The sequence below is a fragment of the Athene cunicularia genome (assembly GCF_003259725.1).
Source record: "Athene cunicularia isolate RWA chromosome 13 unlocalized genomic scaffold, athCun1 chr13_part1, whole genome shotgun sequence".
Lineage (NCBI taxonomy): Eukaryota > Metazoa > Chordata > Aves > Strigiformes > Strigidae > Athene > Athene cunicularia.
Genome location: NW_020799117.1, coordinates 1,738,808 through 1,764,481, shown reverse-complemented (window position 1 = coordinate 1,764,481; position 25,674 = coordinate 1,738,808). Strand labels below are relative to the sequence as shown.

Sequence of the window (25,674 nt, the reverse complement as noted above, 5' to 3'; positions counted from 1 at the left end):
CCCGCCGAGGCCGCCGGCACCGTGCGGCCCCTCAGCCGGGGAGCACCCGCTTATCTGCTCCATCGAGAGCGGTGCAGGTAGGAGCCGGCGCAGCGCTCTGCCGGCAAATCCCTCGCAAAGGTCTTTCTGAGTCAGTGGCACTAACTTCATCTGGGGCATTTCGTAATTAGACAAACAAAATTACTCTCAGTCTGGCTGCTCCTGGATTAATTGAGCACTCGCAAACTCTTATCAAGCATCTGATGGCAAGTTGCTATTTGAGTTAGAAAAATACCTATTAGTTATTACAAAACTCCGAAGTTTCCCAGCTCAGCTAATTTCTCAGCGCGATTTCCTGCGGCAGCGCTGGTCGGTGGTGCCAGCAGAGCCCATCACCTGAACCCCGAGAGGGGCAGGACAGGCCGGGGCAGCCTCCACCTCGCCGAGACGCTGGGACCAGTCACAAAAATCTCATTTTCCCAGGCAAGGGCCCGCGCTCCCAGGCACCGACGCTGCGGGACCACCCCAGGCCGGCTCCCTGCACCTCGTCTGCATCCCCGCAGGGTGCCACGGGCAGGGTCCCGCTGTTTCAGGGGTCCCGTTTGGCCAGGAGGGCCCCCAAGTCTCCATAAACCCCCCAGCCCTGGGAGGCAGCGATGCCCTGCTCCTCCCCAGGAGGGTTTTGTCCCCACGGGCCCCAGGCAGGGCTCTGCCGCGCTTTCCGTTTCTGCCCGGGCACAGGTTAAGATAACCGTAGACAGAAAATGGTATGCAGATGAAGGATGCTTTGCATGATTTGGAGATATTCAAATGAAACACGAGATGGAAGAGCTCGCAGGACAGTTAGAATAAAAAAAGCAAAGCTTATTTGAGCGCGGTCAGAGCTGTGGTCTCCCCGGTTCAGCCACTTTCACCTCACGGTATCAAGTCTTGGGATACGGAGAAATGAAGAATCCCCAAATCGGGCAGTTTACAAACTTTTCTTTTGTACGTGACCTGACTCCCACCACCGTTATCTTACGGTGGAAATTTCCTACGTTGAAACGTAATGCAAGATCAGAAGAAAATCTTGACTTTCACAAAAAAAAGACCTGTTGTCCTAATTGGATAGGAGCAACTTTGGAAAGTGCAGATAAGGGAAAATAAGTTTTTCCTACAGGTTCAGCAATTTTACAGCCTTAAATTGAGGTGTTTCTTCCAGAAAAGCACACACAGGTATAGATCACCAAAATATCCAGAAACTGTGAGCTGAGGGGGTTCAGTTTCAAGCAGGCCATGAGCATCCTGGTGCCGGTGCTGCTCACCCTCCTGGCGCTGCCGGGCAGCCAGGGCCGCACGGCCGCCCTGCTGCAGACCTCCAGGCTTCTGGAGGAGAGCATCAGGCTGCTGAGCCACCTCCTGCGGAGCGAGGTAGGGCTCTCTCGCATGGATGGGAGGGACGGAGTCTTTCGCCGGGCTGGGCGAGAGTGATGCTGAGTCAAAGGAAGGTGCCAGATCGGGGCGGAGGGGGGGAACCGAGAGCGGGCGGAGGGATGGGTGTGAGTCAGGATGGATTTCTCTATCGGGTTGCTCTCTAGCCTGATTGCTCCTCTCCTTTGTGTCTTGATAAAGGTTTCCTGTGACAAGATGAATGTGACAAATATTTTTGCAGGCGATAAGGTAAGAGAGAAAAAACTAACTCGTCCTTGTTCGAAAACAACCACACGGCCACGACGGGTGCTGGGGGCCAGAGGAGAACACGGGGTGGCCAGGCGTGGCACCACACGGGAGCAAGGAGCCCATGGCCAGCCCCGAGCGGTGACGTTGGGCTGCCAGGCTGCTCCTCGCCGCTCCCGGTGCCCAGCACCCGTCCCCACCTCCAGCCAAAGCGGCATCAGGGGCTGGGGGAGGCCGGAGGGGCAGGCGGGAATGGGCAGCGCCTCTCTGAGCAGCACAGAGCGTTTTTCACGCTTTTGAGAAAGGAAGAGAGGGGAACTTCTTCCCTTGCCTTGGAGCGGTGTGTCACCATCTCACAGACACCCACACGCACCTATCGCGCAGCATCTCGAGCTCTGGTTAGACACACTATCCCTCTTTAGCCCCTTATCTGGGGGAAAGCTCTTCAGTTAGCAGGAGATTTAATAGCAGATAATAAAACCTATTTCTGCACTGAAAATTGCTGCCTAAGCCAAGCTCCCCGGCACCAGAGTTCCTGTTTTCACAGAAAGCCGATGCCCTCACCTCGCGTGGCATGGGCAGGCGGCAGCCGAGGGGTGCAGCAGCCTCCTTTTGGAGGGGGGCTGGGGCTGAGCATCTCCTCAGGGGGGTCCCCACACCCCTCCTGCCCCAGGGACCAGCACAGAGAGCGAGCAGAGACGCCAGGGATGCTGCAGGACCCAGTGCCCGCAGCCCCGGCCGTGCTCACGGGGACAGGCCGGTGGCTTCGGCGGTGCCATCGGGGTGAAAGCCGAGATGAGGACAGACAGAGCTCTCAGCGACCTGCCCGCGTTGAGCATCATCCCCCGGGGGAAGACAGCTCCACAGTTTTCTTATTACCACCAGCACTTCACCCACCAGCTCCTCATCTGCCCCATGTCTCTGCCACGGGATTTTATGGACAGAGGCGACGTCTTCCCAGGGGCTTTTGTTACCCCCGTGGAGCCTCTGCCCACCCAAACCAGCTCCTTCCCCCGGGCACGGCGCAGGGAGCAGCTCCCCCAGCACAGGGGCCCGCCGGCAGCAGGAGCACGATGCTCCAAGCTGCTGCTCCCAACCCTGCCACGACTTCTCGCCGAGAGGATGTATCGCTATAAAAAAAAAAAAAAATCTATTATTTGTGCTGTTCTCACCTGCTGCTAATGAAGCTGCGACTGTACACAAGATTCCCTAAAAAAAAAAAAAAGCCACGTATGTCTTTTTTTTCCAGGAAGATGACAACATCGAGATCTTATGCAAAGCCTCCACAGTGGCTTGGGAGAGCCGGAGCTGCCACCGGCCCCTGGAGGGCCTTTACCTCAATTTGGTGGAAGTGGTCCAGAGGAAGAGCACGGTGCTCCAGGTAAGGCAGGGCTCCCGCTCGCAGCCCCGATGCCGGACGACCCTCAGCCACGGAGCTTCCCCCAGCTTCTCCATCCCTTGCTCTCAGCCAGTCCTCTCCTGCTGGAAACGGAGAACAGAGCCCTGGAGCCCTCCCCCAGCACCCTCACGGCTCTTTTTTTCCCGTTACAGGCACCATGTCCCGTGGCAGCAGCCAACACTACTTCACTCCGTGATTTCCTAATGAACTTACACAGACTCCTCCAACGATTAGTAAAAGACTAGAGGCTGATGTGAAAAAAAAAAACCACCACAGTTTGTTTTTTTTGTTGTTTTTAAACTATGACACTGTATTTTTCAAAATTATTTATAATAATTCTTTAAATAAATGTATTTTTGGACTAAACCTGCTGGTATTGCATGAAGATGCTTCTTGGCTAGAAACCGGAGAGCGCAGGAGCACGTTTGAGAGCTCGAAGGTGCCGGGTAGAGCACGGGGCTCTGGGCTGCAGAGCAGGGACAGGAGGACACGTTTCTCTATCCTCATCGTCGGAAAGTGGGAAATCAGTGACAGGTTTGGAAATCAGGGCACAGAGAGGCTGTGCTGACTCAAGAGCTGAGCGGTGATGAGCTGCTAGATGGAACCGGGGCTTTAAAACCATGAAGTCAGAAGTAATTTTTGTTACTTTGCCATATACCTTGCAAGAAATACAAGGGGCTACAGGGAACAGAGTCCAGACTCCGCTGGCACGGGGGTGGTGCTGGCAAGAGCTGCCAAAGCAGTTTGTCCTGCTGTGGTGTTAGAGCTGGTATCAAGAAGAGGAAAGCAGGGCTAAGCTGAGGGAAAAACCCCAAGACAAGGCAGATTGGAGAAGATGGGGCACAAACCAGGCCTGGTTCTGAGCGCAGGGAACTCAGAAGTGTGTACTAGAGCTGCAAAAGGAGATGCCAGGGTGGGAACAGAGCAGGCCCTTAGCTCCCCCCTCACTTTATAACCTATTTAGGGCTTATATCTATAAATTTACATACATGCTATTTACATACAGCATAGCCCTTTGTGGCCCAGGAATAGAAACAACAGCAGCAAAATAAACACCAGCAGGGAGCAAACCTGCACTGTTGAGGGGTTGACCAGTCCCCAGCAGACCCGGGCCATGGTGGAAGTCTCTCAAGCCCCAGGACAGCAGAGCCTCACAGGTATTTAGGTGTCTTTTACCATTTTGCAACTTTGGCACAGCGTGGGAGAGCGCTTTGGAAAGTCCCAGGACTGTGCAGAGTTTGGTTCCTGCATCAACTGAGTCACAGTACTCAGGGGAGCTGCAGCGTTAGCAGACCACAAAAAACCTGTTACCTACTGCCTGAGCAGGCTGAAACGTCTTCCAGGGGAAGAAGTGTGCTGCAGGCCAGGACAGTTTATGCAGCAGAGGAAACAGAGGTGAACAGAGACCTGGCTGAGCAGGGCCAGAGGAGGGCACAGAGATGCTCGGGGGGCTGGAGCCCCCCCTGTGAGGACAGGCTGAGAGAGTTGGGGGGTTCAGCTGGAGGAGAGAAGGCTCCGGGGAGACCTTAGAGCGGCCCCCCAGGGCTGAAAGGGGCTGCAGGTAACAGGGGGGGGACTCTGGATCAGGGATGTAGGGACAGGGCAAGGGGTGACAGTTTTAAACTGAGTAAGAGCAGACTGAGATTAAAATAGAAGGAAGAAATTCTCCCTGTGAGGGGGGTGAGGGCCTGGCACAGGCTGCCCAGAGGAGCTGTGGCTGCCCCCTCCCTGGCAGGGTTCAAGGCCAGGTTGGACGGGGCTTTGGGCAACCTGGGCTGGTGGAAGGTGGCCCTGCCCGGGGCAGGGGGTGGCACTGGGTGATCTTTAAGGTCACTCCCAACCCAACCCACCCTACAGTTACCCCCATCTCCTCCCCAGCCTTGCAGAGCAGCCTCTTGTTCTGCCCTGTCAGCCCTGGGGGTGCCCACATCCCCCCCAAACTCACTTCTCCAACTTCTCCAGTAAATGTTGTGCAGCCCAGAGCCACGCAGAGGATTCCAGGCACCCTTCCTGACACCTCCTGCCTCAGAGTTAGAAAGATGCTGTATGGATAAAGATAATTGAAAAACCATGGACAGAGGTGGAACTAGGAATCAGGAGTTTTATTTCATGGTATGAACATGCTCCGGGGACGTAATACTGATATATACAGTGTAAAGAATAAAGCTTAGTCATAAAACAAAGAATAATCAGAAATAAACAGTTAGAAAAAACAATAAATAGGAAGACAAATTATAAAAGACTAGCAGTTTTTCCTATATACAGGACTGGCTAAGCAGAACTGTTGAGAAAGGTGAAAGCTGGACACGTGCAGAGGGTGGAGTCAGTGAAAGGCACTACGGACCATTTTCCCCTCCTCTTAAAGAAAGGATCAGGAACAAATTAAATACGAAATAATACATTTACACAACATTAAACAACATAAAGCATCAAAAACCGTAATGTTAAGGTTGATGTTCTGGAATGAGGGGACTCTTCTGGTAGCAAGATGAGCATACACAATATATTGTTATATGATTTTTGATAAATACTATAGAGCACATACTGACCTGGGATGAGAATGGCTGTATTAAGCTCTTAAAAACCCCCAAACAAACCAAGCCCCTTCCTCACAAAAACATTAGACATTCACAGATCATCCAGGGCTAGAGAAGGCCCATATGGTAAACCTGCAAGGCAGCCCCTCTGGTTTTAAACAGAAGTTCCCAGAACTTCACCACTACACACCAGTTACACGGTAAGCCAAGCTGATAGATCCTCATGACCGTGACAGTGTTCCACTTTAAAGTCCTCTTGTAAGAGCAGATAATTTGTTCTCCAAGCCCCTGTAACAGATTACATCTGGCTTCTCCAATCTGCCAAACGTGTGCAAGCAATTCCTTACTGTTTTCTCTGCCCCAAGGCCCGCTTAAATATGTAGAGTAATATTGTTTTCAGCAGCAGAAGTGTAACTTTAAAGTGGTAAAGCATATGCCTTTGTAGTTAGGTTTGCAATATTTTAAATGCAGTGTCACGGTTCACAGTGGTATCGCTAGGCCACCGATGTCTGTCAGGTAAAAGACTTTCCAATGGTCTGTTTGAAAGCACAGTTCAGGAGAAGCTCCCTTAAAAACAGATCGTTCAACTAATCTTAGCACAAGACATAACACAGAAGGGAAATAAAACCGTTATCCCTGGTTCTGAGAACTACAACAGGCCAGAACTGTGCAGCTATCTTGCGTGGGCTCAGGATGGACATAAGGCTTAAGACAAAACAGCATTTAAGCCATTTTCAGTCTGTCTTGTTTGAGGAGAAGCATCTAACACCAGATAGCCCAACTCTATCCAAGCACATTCAAGGTAAGGTCGCCTCTTCAAAAGCAAAACCTACTACAGCTTAGATCAACCAAAATTCTGAGTATTTACCTCAAGCACTAGGCTAGAGAAAATAAATGCCAGCGTTTGTGTCTTGCATGAACTTAGGTGTCACTCCCTTCCCCCCAAAACAGAGGCCAGTATGTTCTTCTAGGTCATGATCCTGAAAAACACATTTAAAAAAACACAGGGAAAAGCTTACCACTCCTTTAGAGAAGCACTGAACGTATCACCAGAGCAAAATATGCCTTGACAAGACCAGTTTTAACTCTTACAGATCCCGTTACAGAGCCACCAGGACAGTAAGGAAGGGCCGTCAACTTTTCACTACTCTAAGTACTTCAAGAACATTCTGGTAAATCACAAACGTGGCTACTAGCGAGAACTCGGGACACCGAAGGAGCTGTCTCACCCTTTGCCATGCTTACGGACTCAGTTTCTCCTACTAGTAGCCCCCAGGTAACACTGAGGTGATGTGGAAGTTACAGCTAATGAGCACGGCCCCCCCCGGAGCTGGTGAGGTGCCAGCAGGAGTGATAAAGCACACACAATCCTAAGTGTGACACAAAAGCAATGCAGTAAAGTGATATGTGTCTATTAGCAGCGTAAATATCAAAGAAAAAGAGCAGCCACCACAAATAAATGGTTATTATCAGAGACCAGAATTTTTTTTTTTTTCCTCTCAGAGCATAGGCAAGAAACCCAAGACGATACAGTCTACGCAGGAACAAACAGCATCAGCCCTTTCAGGGGATGGTACTGTTCGGGGAGAACTGGGCAATTCATGCCTGGTTTAATCCAGGAGAATCAAACTCATCCTCAGTTTAGGGCACTGGTCCAGTGTCCTTGCAGCCAGGGATGAGAAGACAGAGCCCTAATGTTCACAGTCCCAAGGCTGAAGCCAAGTCCTAGTGTTCTAGCATTCCCCTTAAGTAATCTCTGCTGTTCATATTACAAAACAAGTCACATATTTTAAAAAATTCCAGCTCAGAAACATAAAAAGCAGCCAAAGCAACGCTGCAACACAGCCTTAAAAAGAAAAAAAAAAAGCTCTTTTGCCTTTGCATCAAAGGCTTCGTTCTCCACAGTGCCAGCAGATCACACACAAATAGACAAAACCAAAAGCACCAGACACACTTGTCTTCTGTTGCACTTAACCAGGGTGTGATCCCTTCCCAGAAGTCTCACACTTTTGTAGCTCATGTTTCTCCTTACCCAACGACTTCCCTCGCGCAGCAAGACAGCAAACGGAAGGAGAAGGACTGTGTGTTTGATACACAACACAGTCAGGTTAATAGCCACGGGGAGAGGATTTAAATAAAAGGGTTTGATGCTCCTCAAGGTTTGCAGCAACCACGTTCAAACACAGCTCAGGGCAACAGAGGACAACAGTGAAAGGTGCCAGTTAGGTGCAAAGCAGGGCCTAAGTCAGATTTACCAGCCTTAAGTTTTAGGATTTCAACAACTGTTTTGAGCTAACGTGTCTAGTGCTTAAACACACATCTAGAACCTTTATTTCCTATACATTTCAACAAGGATTGCCAACAACAGTTTCCCTGCACAACACATTTACCACGTGGAATTTCACAACCATCATATATACCAGTTTAATATTATGTTAATATAACATACAGTATACGGGCAACTAAAGAAAAATACATTTTTTTTTTTTTTAATAAAGCTCCATACCAGCAAGGCATGGATTTTATAGCCATGTCAAACTGTGCCATCTCTTAAATTTCATATTCTGGCCAAATCTTATACACTCACTGATTTTTACGGCAATTCTGAACAGGTCACACCTACTGCAGCAGAGAGTCAATGACGGCTCCTGGCTTTGCCGAACGTTTTCTGTTTGGAGAGCAGAAAAGGGAGAAATAACACCATACACACATCATTATGCTGTCAAGGAAAGACGGGGACCAGCCACATTTCAAGCCAAAACTATACAACGTTACTCTTCCACAGGTACTTGTCAAAAGCAAAAAAGTAAAATAACCAAGAAAACCCAGGCTGAAATCTCCTCCAACAGCACACGACTTTCCAGTAACACCAGTAGACGTGTCAGATGTTAAACTGAACCACAGAACACCAGAAAATAAAGCAAGAAGGTGGAAGAGGGGAACGCAGCACAAACTGCCATCAGAAAAATTCCCAAACGAGTCTTTCTGGACAAGATTTTACTATAGTAAAGAGATTTCAGCTTGGTTGTTACACTTGGCACTGGTAATCTTTGTACCGTGAAAAGTGTTAGTAATTTATCTTCTCATTAAACAAATGTTTGAAGACTCATGGTTAAGTTTGCATGCACAAACTTAAGCCTTCCCCTGGGTAAAGCCCCTGTTACATATAGATACTCCAAAGTTCTTCACCTTCTACCCGTCTTGGGCCTGGTTCTTCCTTTTGAAGTCCTTGGCCTCTCCAGCTTCATCAGGGATTGCCTCAAGCTTTCTTCAGTGTAAGCTAAGTAAACATGGGAAAGGTCCACTTCAAAGGGCTAAAAAAAGAAAACCCCACAAAAAAAATGTCAAGAGTAGTTTCATACACCGATCAGCATGCTTTTGTAACACTAGAAAGACTCATCTCTTCAAAAGAAAACTGAAAGCAGATAGTTTTGCTATAAATATGCAGCAGTAGCCACAGGCAGCAGAATTTAGACTTATGCAGCTCAGTAGGTGCTTATAAAAAGTCACTCACATCTTTTTCTTTTTTATCCAGGACAGGTGTCTGTTTCCTCATGTTGTTTCCTGTATATGCAACACATTTCTTAAAGAAAGAAAGGTCTGTTAGTAAAGAGTACCATGCACAGTAGAACTGACTACAGGTTTATCCATTTAATTCTGGGCTCAGTTAAACTCCTCAGAAGCTGGTGCCAACGTCAGTTTGTAGGTGAGCCCATCAGATAACTTACCAGCTGCCACTCCCCAATGTCTTCGTTCCAGTGAACGTAGTTTTCAATCATTTCCTAGAAAGAAATTAAAACAGTAACTGTAATAGACTTGCAGTAACACAGATCTGCACAATGTGCCCTCCGGATGCATTTTCCAGAAGACACATCCCTAACGGCCTGGACAAGCTGCTTAAGCATTGACCATTCCAAGTCGCTTCTATCAAGACAGTTCTGTCATGTTCAAACCCCCCCACTGACATTCTGAAGACTACAGAGGAGAAAAATACCACTCCCAAATCATATACACTGGAGTTCCCACTAAACCATGGGTTTCCCCTCACGCCAATGCCATCAGGCCATCAATAAACACATTGTAATATGGAAAAAAGGGAAACAGCTTTTACATTTTCTATTAAATAGCATGCACCATATTTAAGCTCATAATGAATTTTCTGGAGATTGGGGTCAAAGTAAACAAGTAGAAGAGTTCCAAGTTCAGCCCTACTACTCTGCATTATCAGACTTTAAGAAGCAGAACTTCAAGCACGGTGGGAAAAAAAGATTTCAAACAGACCCAGAGCACGGGCACACAGTGAATACACCAGTTAAATACACGGTGATTTTAACCGTTAGGAAAATATGCTGCAAGAAAACTGAGATCAATGTATCTCTCTGCTTACAGCAACCAACATATTACACACCGATTCTTCAGCTCTGCACTCGCTATTCACATCGTTGTGCTGGTTTTGGAGCCAAGTGCACCCACTAACTCTGATCATCTTCCAGCTGAACTTCAAGCAGAAGGCCACCAGGTTACAAGAGTCACTTGACAAAAAACACCTTTTCCTACTTTTAACATCACCTGGTTCTAAAAACCCAGATAACGGCACAAACTCCTGAATGCAGGCAAGTCGTACCCGCTCAGCTGAGCCACAAACAGGCTCCCAGCAAGTGATCTGTGCTACAGCTTCAGTTCACTGGGAATACCTCACAAAATGAAAAGCACCCAACTCATTCCATTTGTTGGACAGAACAAGAGCTCTGCACAGCCCTACGCCACAGGCTTAGGCTCTGTCTTTACCTGGTAGTCCTGAGGAATGAAGTTGTCTATGATAAGCATCTGAAGACGAAGCTCCCTGCTCAGCTGTCGAATATTCTCTAGCAATCCTTCGATCTCTCTCTGATGCTCCTGCTGCAGATCTGCCATCTGAAGATAAACCAGGCATTTGAGAGGCATCAGAGCTAGCTTAAGACATGGCAACAGCCTGAAAGAGAACAGCCTTCTGCCTATACAAGGTTTTTGAGAAACAACAGCAAACTCTGCTTCTAAGTGCTAGAACATTTCTCTCTGAAGAATAAACCCCCTTAAAACATTCTAGCCCAGAGATGGCTGAAAGCAGCACTAAGTTCTGTTTCATAAAAATGAAACTGGCCTTCTGCCAGTCCAAGCTCTGCACCAGGTAAGAGTGGATGAAGAGTGTGCAGACAAGTTACATCCCTGGCAAGATTTCGAGGAAAATCTCTGATCTCAGAGACAAAATGCGCTTATGAAACACTCTAGATACCAGCCAAAGGGCATGTTGAGCCACTGAGGAAGAAATAACGAGGGCAGGAGGCAGAAGAGACAGACAGCTAAGAGCAGAGGAGCTTTAGCTCCTGGGCTGCTGCAGAGCAGGAGACTAGGCCGCCAGCAAACAACTTATGTTATCTCAGAAATAACCAGTGTTTCTCCTTGAAGCTCTGAATATCTCAGGGTCTCACACACACACACCCCCTCTCAGCCTGGCTTGGGGAAAAGCTCTACAACACGCACCTCTTAAGCTCTGACACCAGCCTGAGTTAGATCTTTTTGAATTACATGAGCCAAAACAGCACAGAAAGGCATTTCTAAACGTCTGGCACTTTTTCCAGCGTCACCAAGCTGATGGCTTACCCTTCCCAGCTCTAGTCCCACGGGCGAGCACAGGCTGGGCACTTCAGACACTAACCTCTGATTTTGCAGCCATAAGCATGGTCCAAACTTTCTTCAGCTTCTTGGTTTTCCCCTGTGCTTCTTCCTGGAGGCTGGTGTACTTCTCCTCAATGTCCAAGCGTTCTTGCTGTGTGCAAGATTTAGCACAGACGTCCACACATTAACACAATCAAAGAAACTATCCACGCTAGCATGAACAAGAGAAACTACTTGAACAAAACAAAGCATTTACCAAAGGCATGGAGACCTGGCTTGGCCAGGCTGGCCCAGACCCACAGTGTTTGCAGTGCCCTAGAGCTGAGCACTGCCACCACCGTTTCTGCCATTCTTTCAGAGCAGAGCCACGTTTCATCCACGTGAGCAAAGCCACGGCACACATGGTGTGGCCCACCATTGCTATTTCCAGACAGCTGCAGCTTATAACCCCACCTCCTTCTCCTCGAGCTCCTTGCGAAGTTGTTCTGCTCTCTTCCTTCGTTCTTCCAGTTCCATATTGGATTCCTCTAGAAGCTTCTCTTGCTCCTCTGCTTTTGCCAGCAAGTCCACTCCTCCCACGATCACCTTCTTCTCCAGTGCAGACAGTTTCTCCAACAAGGACTGGTGCTCTTGTCTAGAGACACAGCATAAAGCTTCCTATCCCACACTGCTTGCAAGGCAGCAGGTCCAGCTCAGTTTTACAGCCCAGACAGCATTTGCAGGGCTGGAAAAACTTGTCTTGCTGCCAAGGGTTTAAGCGGGGTGAGGCAGTGCAAGCGAATGCAGGGAGTTCCCTGAGCTCCAGCTCCCATCGCTTCCTCGCGAGCAAAACCAGGTCAGAAAAGCCTCTCCTGCCACAAATCCCCTCTGCGAAGGGCTGCAAGGCACCAGCAATATCACCAGGCTCCCCAAGGCCCCTGCTCCCCGTGGGCCCTGCAGTGCAGAGATACCCAGAGGCAGCTGCAGAAAAGGAAGAGAGCAAGCAGAGATGGAGGCAGGGCAGCCGAGATGCAAACCAGGAAAGCTGGCTGGTGCTGGAGCAGCCTCTGACAGCAGGACTGTCCTGTCCACACAGGCCAGCGGCATCTCAGCAGCTTTTCAGCTCCAGAGTGGAGAATCCCTCCACCCAAAACGACATGCGCGTGACACCGTGCCACAGGAAACCTGGGGTGCTGCACAGCTACTGCCCACTGGTGAAGCAGCACAGCAGTACCACTGCTCTGCACCGGGCCCCAGGACTCATTTGTCTTTCTAGGCTATCTTGCACAACTAAAATTAAGAGAAGAAAGAAGCACCAAGAGGGTAAAGCGTCTTTTCCATCTTCTCTAAATGCAGAGTAAGCTCCTCTTTCACTTTGTAACTGAACATCTTGCTATTAAAGCCCAACAGGCCCCTCCCCGTGCATCTCCAGGTGCCCCTATCCGAGTTGTAGATTAAGGAAAAACTCACAGGACCACATGAACTGCAAAGAGCAGGATACTCACTGAGCTTTAAGCAAGTCTTTTTCTCTCTTCTCCAGTTCAGCTCTGGCTTTGTTTCTTTCTTCTTCTTCCATATCAAGCTTAGTTTCAAGAGCTTTTCTCTCCTCTTCAATCTTAGCTTGCATCTCTACCATCTTGTCAGGGGAAACTTTCTTTTTGCCTTTGGGAAGGGATAGGGAAAACAAATTCATTCACAGAAAAATAAGACAGCCTCTGTATCACAGCTTTTTTTCCAAGTTCAGATTCAACACTTGCATTTAACAAAGATTAATTTAGTCAGATGTCAGCTCTAAGCTGGGCACGACTCAATCTTTCAAATCCTGTTTTAACACTGACCAGTTGTCCCCAGTTCCTACAGAGAAGGAATGGTATAGAGCTAACTCTATAACCTAATGCCCCCAAAACAGAAAACATCCAAAGAACACTTGGAGAAGGAACGCTGCCTAAACAGAAGTCCGAGCTGGAAACTCAGATGTTCCAACTATGTAGATTAGGCCAAATGAAGGAACACAGAAGACAGCCTCGACCTATATCTACAAGAGCTGAGCTACCAAGAGCCACATACTCAAATTTCAGATTAGCATCCCCACCACACCCCTCGTTTGTTCTCTTCCTTCTGAATTTACCTACTGCAAAGCGAGCACAATATTTTAAGGATACACTACTGTGACAAAGACTCAAGAAATTCAGAACAGTCCTACAAAAAACAGGCAATTAAAGAAACTTGTTGATAGTATTCAATCTGTGTAACAGTGGCTACCCACAGATTTGAAAGCACTGAAGTTTGCTGTCACTTTGCATCTTTACAAGCCCTACAGCAACCCAGGGACATTTCCTAGAGGGTTACAAAGGAAATGGCCAAGGACAACTCAATGAACACCTCAGCCTGAAGCACTGGTCCCAAACCCAGTGATTTTTGAAACAAAGTGTGAGGCTGCTGCTCTTGGAAGCCAACTGTCACTGGAATCCCAACAGTGCCTAAGGCAGGTGAACACAGAAATCCCTGGGGGTTATTTGGAGTGAGCAAGAGCCCAGTGTATGCGCATCTCCTCAAATGCACAAGTCTTACAAGTCCTAAACCTCCCTTTATTCACTACAAGCAAGTTCATTTTCTTGTTTTGCTTTTCTCCAGAGGAAAAAAACCCCTTAGAATCCAGATGCTTAGAAACTACCTGAAGCCATCAACTGTCAAGTGACTGTTTCTCAGTGACATAATACACACAGTCAGTGTGCTGAAGGAAGTTGTCCAGTGAAAGGCTTCCCTTCCCTCCAGTCTTCGTGGCAGTCAGCTTTATTTATACATATATAGGACCTCTAGCAGACAGACAAAATGCACCGTATTTGTAAACACACACGTACACATCTGTATTCACGTTTGTTCACACACACTAGAGAATTCGTCAGCTTTGTGGCACGGTAAGGACTCCAGCACCACAGCAAACAGTGTCTTAGTCTCCATCTGCTAAACTTTGGCATCAGATAATAAGCACTTATTTCTGGATTTGTGGTGGGAAAAAAAAAAAATCTCTTGTCTTTGAGTAAGCAGCTTTCTGAAAGTGCTATACCGAGCTCATATAAAAGGAGGTAAGCCAGATAAAGGCTTCTGACTTAGTACACAACCTCTATATTCTCATCTTAGGAGAAAAGGTAAACTAAACCAAGTTTTAAGATCCTTTCACAAGCTCTGAAATTATATTGTAAGGAGGCGGAAAACAATTACACCAACCTGCTTGATCTTGCATTAAGAGGAAGTAGAAAGCAAATCGCAGAGAGGCAGCATGTGCATAAAAAGAGGAGGAAAGAAAATATATTATTGCTTTGATCATTCTAGACAGAGATAATCAGCATCAGAACAATTTTATAGGCAGGTTTCTAGAGTAGAAAACACAGGATAATCATCACTAAATAAAACTCCATTAGAGCAAACATTAATGCATCATGATTTTATGCTAAAGCAGAGAAAGCCTCTGTACTTCAGAGTGCTTTGCACATCCAGGATAATCTTCAGCTCACTCTTGCATTCTTCTGCCCCTTCAACGCAATGCAGAATCTAGAGGTAACGTTACGAGCCTGCCGCAAAGATCATGCCCTAAGAAACAATTAAAGGGGGGGGGGATTGCTTCTTCAATAAGAGAATTAACGCTCCCCCCTGCTCAAGAGAGCCAATTCTGTTCTATTACCTGTTAAATATTAGCATACAGAAGAGTCATTCTAACTTTTAACCAAGTTTCCAAGCCAATTCTTGCAGGATACATGACAGTTGCACATAGGGAGTCTCAGCACAAGATTTCTCCATGTAATTACACAAGGTATTGTTCGCTTAATTTGCAGTAACTGATGCTTCCATAGAGGTATATAGCCAGTTTGGGTTATTCAAGCAAGTGCAGCAAGAAGGGCAGGACAGGAAAGGGATCATGAGAGCCACCACATGCAAGAGGGTCACGCTTGAGGACAGTTAATATCCCAAACCACACACAGCCACGTTTAACCTCATCACCAAACGCCCAGTGCAGCCTCCACCACAGAGCTGCTCTCCAAACCTGCAGGAGATGAACTCATCCGCCTGCTGCCGCCATCAGTGGTTTGCTATTAACTGTTCTCATCCAGAGAAAATATTCAGGTTTCAAGCAAGCTTTGAAAGAGCAAGTTTGAAGCAAGCAGGTTCCAAGCCTACCATCACAGGACCCAGAGGTCTCCCTCAGGCTGTGACCCTTCTCAGCCTGCACCACACCTTCTCCGAGCTGGTGCTTTCCACTAACGTGACTAGTATAAATCTGACTGGATTATAACTCTACAGCAATACTTTCCAAACTCTCCACACAGGGAGGAGAGTGAACTCCATCTATACAGAATAACCACAAGAGTGGGTGAAGTCCCTACAAGCCAAGTCCTGAGATGTGATTTATTTCTTTGGTCTTCACAAACCCACTGTAGGGTTTTTACAGGGACAGAGCCCCCTCTGATGAGGAGCAGACCAGACGTCCCTCACTGCTAGATCGAAGTCTAGATCCCTTGTTCTTCTGAACTAAGTCCCACAGTGATCAAGAACTTAATGTCAAGGGGCAGTTAAACCCCAACCACCGAGGACTAAGTATCAGCCAAAATAAAGCTAATCAACCAAGCGTTACCACATTTTCTTTGCAAGGATAAACCTCATGTTGTTTGACTGCTGACTGCTCCACCCTTTTCTCCAAAACTAATTTTGAGAAGCAGAGACCAATATAACACAGCACAACCCATTTCACCTGTCTAGTTGTCCTTTTTACAAACTCCTTTGGTAGCAACTACCATAAGGACTTACCAGACTTTTTCCTGGTATTTTAGAGGGAGAGTTTAACACAGAAGTTAAACTGTTTTTTCTCACCTATTATTTCTCAATTGCCTTTAAATCTTGCTCAAGCAACATACTAAATTGCTTCCTATCCTCTCTCATATCTGTCTAACAATGTGCACATTGAACAACTGTTTCAAGCAAGGAAGCAGCGAAGGAAAGGCATGCTTTAGCAGAGCTACAAGTTCAGGTTTATTTTTCCAACAGACACAGCGGGGAAGAGTGCAGCATCGCAAAATGGAGTGTGTAGATTATGGAAAGGCCAAAGCTTAAAGGACTTAAGAGCTCCCACTCACTAGTGAAGGACTTATCCAGAGGTTTCTCTATGACAGAGCATGTGGAGTCTGAACTACTGCTGCTGCTACTGCCTGGAAAACAGAAATGCATCCCACAGAAAAACCCAGAGGGGAAGAAACATGCAGATGGGAAGTTAGTTCTAAAGGAAAGAAACCCAGAAGGGCCAGCAACCTAGTTCAAAAAGGCACAGGTTCCCATTAGGAAGCTTTTGCTAGGATCCCTCCCAGACTCAGCTTGCAAAGCCACCATGTCCCAGCACAAATTAGCATGCTCAGAAAGACACTTCAGTTAAACCCATCTTAACCAGCCTACAGCTTAAAACATCATGCCAAGGCAGCTTCCATTTCAAGCAACAACAGCACAGAAAACCAGATCATAGTGGAGAAGGCTGTGGATATCTGCAGGAGCAGAGGATTCAGCGACCAGGAGTCCTTTCCAGTCTTATGTATGTGGCAAGGTGCACTTTCCCCCTGGAAGGCAGAATCAGGTCAGGCAGGGACAGTTACCGGGCGTACTCCTGCCGAGCAGCCCTTACTGAGGGAACTTAAGGGTGGCTTGTCTGGAAGTTGAGTCAGTTATTTGCCCTCTACTCCTTTCAAACAGCATTTTGAAGGCAGTGTCCTCTTGGAAGGAGATTTGGGCAGGGCTTGGTTCTTGATTGAGACAGTGGTCAATCTTTTTGCTTCTAGAAATTACCAAAAGGTGAAGAATAAAGTTGTTACAACTACCAAAGACACACAAAGGTCATTTATGACCCTACTTGGACAGACACCAAAATGAAGAGCTTAACTAAAGCAGGAATGCTTTAACAGGATTTTTTTTTTTAAACAGATGGGGGTGCTCCAGGACAGGAAGGCAGTTTGAATGTCAAAATTAGTTTACTAGAGAAGCTGGACATTGAGGTGTAGCACCGGGTGTGACTTCTCTACTACCCGTGAAGAAACATCAGAGGTTCTAGGGGTATAGCAATCTCCCTGGAAGCCAGAGCATCCCATGGTACCCAGTGATGCCAGTTCTAAGTTCAGCAACATCCCTTGGGGTTTAAACATGACACAGGAGTTTAACACTGGTTTAGGACAAAGCAAACTTCACTACAGGATTTCCAGAGTGCTCCCAAACAAGGGATGTGCAGCTCCCATTCAGCTTTTCAGCTCTCAGACACCCAAAAGTCAAATTTTACTTCTATCGACATAAAATAGGACACCAGAAGAGTCAGTTACTGAACATCCATAAGACAGATGAATCCTCTGCCTAAACCACAGCCAAAATTCCCCTCCAACCACTCCCATGGTTATAAAAACCGCATCTGCCTACCACTGATCTTTGGTGCCTTCTTCCTCCCACCTCTGCGAGCAGGGGAAGTTCCACACCACCAGTCGCAAGCCATACACAGCCACCTTGCGGCAACCAGGGAGCCACCACAAAAGAGGATGTTACCACAAGCACAACTACCCAAGTGGAAGCAGATACTACACAGGTTCGGAGCTGTCACCAAACAGCTTCATTTCTAGGAGAGGCATGATAATTGCAGCGGCAGTAGGGCAGCTCTACAACTCCACTTCTCCCCACCTGGCTCTGCCTAGTGTTTCTGACACCAGCTCCTGGCTCAGAGGACACTGGTGGCACTGACAAGAATCTCCACTGCCTTACCCCGCCGTTTCTTCCGTTTCTCTCCATCCTCTCCAATCTCCCCATCGTCATCTTCATCTTCCTCTTCAGATTCACTGGTCTCAGAACCAGATATCTCTTCCCCTACAACAAAAGAATGCTTTTTGATGTGCTTTCCTTCCCCTCCTGTCAGCTTGTTACTGTGACAGCCACATCTGGCCAAACCCAGCAGTGCCTGACATCAGCTTGTGAGTACCTGCAGAAGTCACTAACTGCTGAGCAGACAGACAGCTTGCTGTGGCTCAGGAAGCTTCATGAAGATAAGCAATTTAATGCCATGAAGTCAGTGTGTATATGTTAAAGCTCAAGTGGGTGCTTTTCAGGGGAAATAAAGCATCCTTGCACTGCTGAAGTGTTAAGCTACAAAGCTTTTCTAGCAGGATCTCCCCCACATCTTCTCTTTCATCTCAGACGGAAAGGAAAACACAGTCAGAGGAACAAAGTTCACACTTAATCAGACACCTGCATACACAAAGCTAAATGGCTGTTAATTGAGAAAAAAGTTCAGTTTCACAAATGTTTTTCATTGTTGCCATTGCAAACACGATGCTCAGATATTTCAGGCTTAGTTGGGAAACCAAACTGAATAGAATCCAACACTTAACCTCCTGGCCTCCCAGTAACGTTAGCAAACGTAAAGCTGTTTCTTCTGTGGCTTAGAGTAAAATTTAAGCAGCCACCCTCAGCCCATCAGGGATGAAACAGCTACATGCAGCTTCCAACCCTTGACGATGAAGTTGCTGACCATTCCCTGCTTCTCCCAAACGGGGCAGACTCCCAGCAGCAAGCCCTGGCAGAGCTGCTGCCGTGAGCATCCCTTTGGCAGAGCTGTGCCGAGGTCACTGCTCCGTAAGCAGCCCCTGGCAGGGTCCTTCAATGGACAAACAGTGTCACAAGGCCACAAAACTACAGGGCTTCAAGCTTCTTATTCCCCAGGCAGTGTTTGGAAGTCAGCCCCAGCTCTAGCTCTGCAAGTTTGGTTCATTTTTCACCCAAAATTTTTTCTCTTCAAACAGGGAAGACATTTGCCCTTTTGTTAGGGTACGTTTTAATTCCCTACGCTGTGCCCAGAGCCCTCCTGCTCTCTGGGCGAGCCCGGGCAACACCTAAACTCAGCCCAGGAGCCACCGCTTACCCTTAGTGCCAAGTGCCACCTAGCGGGCAAAGCCGGGGCCCTGCTGGGCCACCGCCGGCTGCGCTCAGGTCACCTCTCCTGCAGCCCAGCAGGGCAAGTAAAATGAGGGCACTGGCCCACAGCAGCTGCCAAACTGACACAAAGAATGGCCAAATGGAATGAGCACTGGCATAGCGAGAAACCCGAGGAGAAGGAAGGGGAATCTCACCTTCTTCCAGTTTTTTCTTAAGCTCTTCGATTTCTTTTTGAAACTGGCGGAGCAAAGCATCCTTGGGATCTTCATTAATCCTGGCCTTGTTCTTGATGTTCTTGGCTCGGTTCGCATACCTGAGAGTGCTGATAGTCTCATCGTAGTTGTAGTCCGCTGGTCCGATGTTCGCACACTGTGGCAGACAGGGGGCAGGGTCAGAGCCCAGAACAAGCCATTGCAGGGCCCGTCCCCGGCTCTGCCAGTCTCACACTGCTACTCCTCCCCAGGCTCTCCTGCTGCTTCTACACCAAAGCTGCTTTTGGCTACCCAAGCACATCTGTGTGATCTTACACACACGCACTGTGTTTACAACCTCATCTGTACAGAGGCAAAGAGAAAAGGAAAAGATGCACACAGAAGGTTCTCTAAGCTGCAAACAGCTCTGAAATAGAGGTAAATGCCAGGCTGTTCTCATGGCAAAGTCACTACGTTACCCCTGTAAAAATCCAGCTCCATAGCTGGCACGGGAAAGGGAGTCTCAGCTTACCATCATGGTTTTGGAGTTGCCCCCCAGAGAATCCTGAAGGAGCCGGGTGAGTTTGGAGTTACGGTAGGGAACGTGGGTGCTCTTGCCATCCACCAGCGCAGAGATAACGTTCCCCAGCGTGGAGAGAGAGAGGTTGATCTTTGTAGCTTCCTTCAGTCGCTGCCCCGTGGCTCCGGTTTTTGCCTGTCTTTCAGAACCCTGGAAAGGGAACAGCAAGCAGGAATTGCACCAGATTCCCCAATACATCGCCCTCCTCTAATTAGGATCAACTACACCCGAAGTCTTGCTAGCAGCCTGCCACTGACCACCCCATCTGTTATTATAGAGCCTGGCTAAGTACCTCAGACATGGTTAAAGAGACAAAGACATCTTAACTGAAGCTTTCAGTGCTGGCAAATACTGGATTGCTCAAAGTAACACTGATGGAAAAATGAAGATTTTGTCCCCATGAGCAAAACTTAGAAGAAGCAAGTCAGCAGTTAGGAGGCACCTCAGCTAGAGCTGCTAAGCACCGTCTCCAGCCTTCCCTGTCAGCAGATCAAGGGAGAAAAGCAACACTGCAATTATTTCTAAAAAGTTTCACAGAGCAACCTAAACACACATCATGTAAATAAAGTCAACATGCAGACACTGAATGGCTTTAATCTCCCCTTTCCTGCATCTTCTCCAAGGAAAGGTACTTCGGTGTAAAGTTTGGGCTAAAGACATTTTACCAGCACAATTACATTGGTTCAAAGCGAGTGACAGAGGGAATGAACCCTCAAGTGATCAACTGCACAGTTACAACCCTCAAAACAGCACTTAGGGATCAGGTGGGGTTGAGAACGGTCAGTGTTAGGTTAATGGTTGGACTGAGTGATCTTCAAGGGCTTTTCCAACCAAGATGATCCTAGGATTCTGTGAAAATAAGAAAAAATCCTCTTGCAGACATTCAGTTCCACTGTCCAGAGAGCTCTTTCTAATGTAGTTTATGCATTTCATGATTAATTTATAGAAGTGAGAGAGCCTTTTTACTGGGACAGGCTCTAGCTACACTAAACACCCTTCCTGGTACACCCTCTGATTTAAGGCCCCAAGCGAACACTTCACAAAGTCCAATGTCAAACAGAAGTCTGGGCTTTAGCTGTGAAACGTGGGACATGCCCTCTCCTGGGCCTCCAACACCACTCCCCCGAGCAGCAGCACCAACCACACGCCCTGGCAGACCCGGCCGGTCCCACTTACAGCAAGATCAACAAGATGCAGCTTGCCCATGCGCACGTGCATGTTGCCATCGACCCCCTTCTCGCTGCACTCGATGGTGATGGTGAAGATGGCGTGTGAACGAGAGCTGTGCTCGTTCATGTTTGTGGCACCAACGGAACCTTGTAACAGAGAGAAAACACAGCGTTGTCTTCAGAAGGAATCACGTGCTGCTGTCACACTCCTCCTGCTCTCAAAGGAGACTTCTCCCCGCCTCTTCACCCAACCTTGTTTTTCACAAGAGGGAAGAGGAATGATCAAACTCTGCAGGAAAATATTCTTGGGCACTGAAGGGGCAGTGTATTTCCAATCTGGACTAGCAGAAGTGTTACAGCCTGCTGCAGCTCTAAGCCAACCACTGACTCCCATCCCATGAGCAGCAATAGTTGTCATCTGTTTCTTTAAGGCTACAAAGATCAGTAGCCTAAGACATTCACGGCTGATCTCTGAAAACAGCTGTATTTTAAGAAATAAAACCACAGCAATCCATGCCAAGAGCAACGGTAGTCAGAATTTAGGTCATAAAAGGATCAGCGCTTAACTCAGTTTTCCAAAAAACACAAACCACCTCCCACTCACAGCACAGGGACTATTTGTTGTTCATCCTGACCAGAACTGAAGAGGGAAAAGGACCGAGACACACACTGGTAGCTCTGACAATGCTGACTGCCCTCGCTGCACCCCTTCTGCACCACTGCCCGCTGTGGGAGGCACAGGCTTCTTTACCTGCCCCTGCACAGAAGGGGTTTGGGAGGAGGTATCCCTTTTGCTCTGCTCAGCTGAACAATCTTTCCAGCATTAGGACCAGGATCTTACTATGGGTCTCATAACCAGCCCTTTGTTCTGTCTGAGCTATAAATCTGCCCACAGCAAGGCTACGTACGGTTCTTGTGGCCCAGAGTCATGATTCTGTCCATATCATCTGCATTGTTTACGACATAAGCTGAAAGGTCTTTGATATAAACTCCCACATCAGGTCTCTCTTTAACCTAAGAGAGAAACAGTTGAGATGGAGCATCCTATTTAGCAATTTTCACTACAACACTACAGTGTACTGTACTACTGCGATAGCACAGTGATTTACTCCTTCAGGTTCTGGTTTGCACATAAAACACTCAGAGCAGTTAAGGAATGCAGACTCATGCAGGACAACGTCCCACTGGTTTCCTCCAGTGGCAAATAGGGACTCAGGCTCCAATCCCTAGAAAGACTGCAAAGGGCCTCCGAGGTAGAACTGCAGGCACAAAACTGACTCAGAGGGAACAGCCAGTTTCTCACTCTGCAAGTGACCAAGTGGGAAAGATTCTGAGAAGTCAGCAGTGATACCCAGCAACTGCATCCTAAAGGAAATGGTACGTGTGCTGTGGAGCCCAACCTTCTGCTTCCCTTCAAGTGCTTCTCTAGTCTTAAAAAAAATATAAAGTTTCTCACTGATTCAAAACAAACATCACATGCAGAACAGCAGGCTCACCTCTAATCTCTGTGTCTGGTCTTTGCCTAGCAGGTCCCGCACTTCTTCATTATAAATTTCAAGGTAAGACACACGAACCAAAAACCTGAAGATAAACAGTTGGGTAGATTTCTTAGTTAAGACATTTGTGGAAGTCCAAAAAATACAATCACAGAATGCAACAAAAATGCAGTGATATACCAGCACAATCCTGCCACCCCGTCAAGAACTGCTCAAGTAGGAATCTTTCAGCTAGGGCCACAGGTGCCATTTCAGTTGCCACTGTCAAGGTCAGGCTCCTGCTACAGCCGGACACTCAAAAACCAGAAGCAGTGAAGAGAAGGTGTTTACCTTGTGTCCCCCTCTGCCTTGGCAATGTGACCAAATATATGGGCAAAGGAATTGGGAATGATGCCTCTAAGCTCAGGAACTGCTCGGACCCCTTCCATGGTGAAAGTTTTGCCTGTTCCAGTTTGCCCATATGCAAAAATAGTACCTGAAGGATGAGAAGATATAGGAACACACTAAGAAGTTGCTAACTGCAGTTTTACTTCACCCCTTCTTAGCCCGATGGCACTAAACACCTCTACTGTTACAGAGCTGAAGTTTTCCACCCACTCCAGTAGATAATGTACAAGGCTAAGGGCAACAGAAATGCTGGACCACAGCAGCAAACAATGCTGAGCCCCTGTTTTGTCCAGCCCACAAGATATCCCCAAAAACCTCATCTTGTTTTAACTGTGCAGAGTGATTAAAGTAGGGAGTGCTAGTACACTTAGGTCTCACACACAAATAATTAAGGCAAGCCCAATTAATAACATGGTCAATTAGATGAAGATCATTATATATCAACTGTAAAACCAACTATTGCTAAGCCACAGCAGAAACAGTGTGAGGCTTCTGGAACACAGGCCACAGCACAAGCCCAGTTCTGAACCTGCAGACAGCTACAGTTTGGACTAGAGAATCAACCTACGCAGGAAAACATCCAGAAAATGTACCGAGATCCCAGACTCCGGTACTCCAGAAATATAGTGGTTCTTAAGTTTAGCCTAGCGCTGCCTAAAACAAGTTTTGATTGTCAAGCCAATGACTCGACAATTTGGAAGAGCTGCTTCTTAGTCAGCTGAAACCTGGGTGTGTTAGCACAAGAGCTTATTAGGCATTTAACAAGCCTTTGAAAACTTCGTAATCTGTTGTTGTTTATAGTGTACTGTTATGGAAAGCAGTAATTTGCTTCCTTACTAGCACCTGCTCTCCTTTGCATAATGCATTTACATGCATAACAGACACACACCCAAACCATGGCCAGACTCTTCCCAGCTGTAGGAAGCAACAGATTATCTGTGGGGTAGGGCAGATGTGTTTAACTAGTCATCTTAGTTTAAACCAGCAGAGTTTAGAGGAGAAAACGCAGCAGTTATATGCACAAGTCTGGTATGCATACCTAGTTACTGCAGGACCGTGGCAGCTGCCTGGTTACTGAAATTGTATAGTGAAGAGCCGCTGAGAATTCTGACAATGAGATAAAGTATATCTTTTGCAAACAGAAGATACAGAATAAAAACATACAGCTGACTGACCTCAGCTCAGTCTTGTTCACCAATCTCTCGCTGTTAACGATCATAGTAGGTACAACCAGCGAGTACTTGGCACAGCAAGGACCTTCAGGCTGTTTTAAGTTAGAGGTCACAACAGAAACAATACAGGGCTCCAGCCCTTGAAAGGTGAAACTCCCTTAAATAAGATCAGCAGGAACTCTAATAAAGCAAATAGGAGATGGGATCCTTGACTTAAACCAACAAAGGACTTACCATTGTATCCTTCTAGGACAGAGTCAATAATAGGTCTTGCAGTTAAATTATAGACATCCAGCTGTTTACTCTCTGGTCCAAACACTGTGTCAAACGTAAATGTCTTGGGAGGCTCATTGGATGAGTCTGTCTTATGAACTGTTATAGTTCCTCTCATTTCATCTACGTTGACTGCCATTTTGTAGCCCGTGGCTTTCTCTCGTTCATTAAGAGGCCGGCATCGAACAACCACCTTGACATTATCACAGCTCTCTGGCTTGTCCAGCTTCTCAGGCTTGTTGATCTAGAATTGTTAAAAAAGCAAGAAAAAAAATTAATACACAGGCTGTAACACTGCTGTTAACATACCTGTGTGTTTAAACACAAACGTTGAATCAACTCAAGTAGGTGCATACACCTCCACAGGATTGTGAACGTGGAGACTTCAAACCAGAACTGCTTCAGAATTAAAGCAGAGAGAATAACGTATGCTTATTCCATCTTTGCATGCTACCATGGACACTGATGGAGTAAGACTTGGGAACTTCACCTTCAGGCTCACCTATGAATTTCTTCAAGAAACAATTTCATGCTTGCAAACAATCTGCAAGCGTTTTGCTGGAAGTAGCTGCAGCCGTGACATTCTTTTACATTAACGCTGACCACGCTCCCTCACCGGAGCACACAAGCCTCAAACCTTACCGATGACACGAGCAGTGGCTGAAGGGAATGCATTTAAGTTACAAGCTTCAGTGTACTCACTGAATTTTAATCACTTAGAAAGTTAAAATGCTGTATTATAAAGGCTCACAAACATTTTTCTTTCACAAAGTAGTTCAGTAGGAATTTGGAAGCACGCCTGATTAATATGACATCGTGTGCTTCTCTTGATTAAATACATCTAAACCCCCAGTGACCTGGTACAGTCTAAGGCAGCACCCTGGGTGAGGAGGGCTGTAGCTGAGCGTTTAGCCACTTCTAGAGCAGCTACCTTGGATGTCAACAAGAAACAAACCCAGTTTCCAAGCGCCTCTCTCCCACTAGCTGCCACCTGCCCAGATTCCTCTCAGGCCTCAGCAGACCAGAAGCGGCCTCTGGGGAAAGCAGAGAGCTGGTGAGCCTCATGCTGCTGGGGGAGGGATCCTTCAGCCCTGTGCTACCCCCGCGGGTGGCAGAGTTCCCGAAATCAGCTCCAGAATTAGCGAGTCGCGGGGAGCTGCCTGTCCGCGGTCCTCCAGAGCCTCCTGCGGGCCCCAACACCGCCCGAGGCAGACCTCGGCCCCGAGCAGCCCCGCACGGCCCCTCCCCAGGCCT

General features: G+C 47.4%; 2 protein-coding genes across 3 annotated transcripts; one reads left to right on the top strand and one right to left on the bottom strand.

The window, feature by feature from the left end:
• Positions 1-1,254: 1,254 nt before the first annotated feature.
• IL4 (interleukin 4) lies at positions 1,255-3,279 on the top strand. The gene is made up of 4 exons (XM_026858478.1): positions 1,255-1,389; positions 1,591-1,638; positions 2,885-3,016; positions 3,187-3,279. Exons 1-4 carry the CDS (start codon positions 1,255-1,257, stop codon positions 3,277-3,279), a joined length of 408 nt encoding a protein of 135 aa, XP_026714279.1.
• A 1,836-nt stretch (positions 3,280-5,115) lies between these two features.
• Positions 5,116-24,664, bottom strand: KIF3A (kinesin family member 3A). Of its 2 annotated transcripts, XM_026858137.1 has the most exons (19): positions 24,382-24,664; positions 22,919-23,063; positions 22,589-22,673; positions 22,001-22,106; positions 21,100-21,239; positions 19,876-20,073; positions 19,347-19,521; positions 17,986-18,087; positions 16,335-16,406; positions 14,434-14,442; positions 12,711-12,867; positions 11,680-11,860; positions 11,267-11,377; positions 10,360-10,485; positions 9,300-9,353; positions 9,086-9,154; positions 8,761-8,885; positions 8,159-8,239; positions 5,116-6,551 (listed from the first exon to the last, which is right to left on the bottom strand). In XM_026858137.1, exons 1-18 carry the CDS (start codon positions 24,557-24,559, stop codon positions 8,191-8,193), a joined length of 2,082 nt encoding a protein of 693 aa, XP_026713938.1. In that variant the 5' UTR covers positions 24,560-24,664; the 3' UTR covers positions 5,116-6,551; positions 8,159-8,190. The 2 variants fall into 2 exon arrangements, with proteins under 2 accessions (XP_026713938.1, XP_026713937.1); XM_026858136.1 differs by lacking the exon at positions 5,116-6,551 and having other exon boundaries at positions 7,455-8,239; positions 24,382-24,663.
• Positions 24,665-25,674: the final 1,010 nt, after the last annotated feature.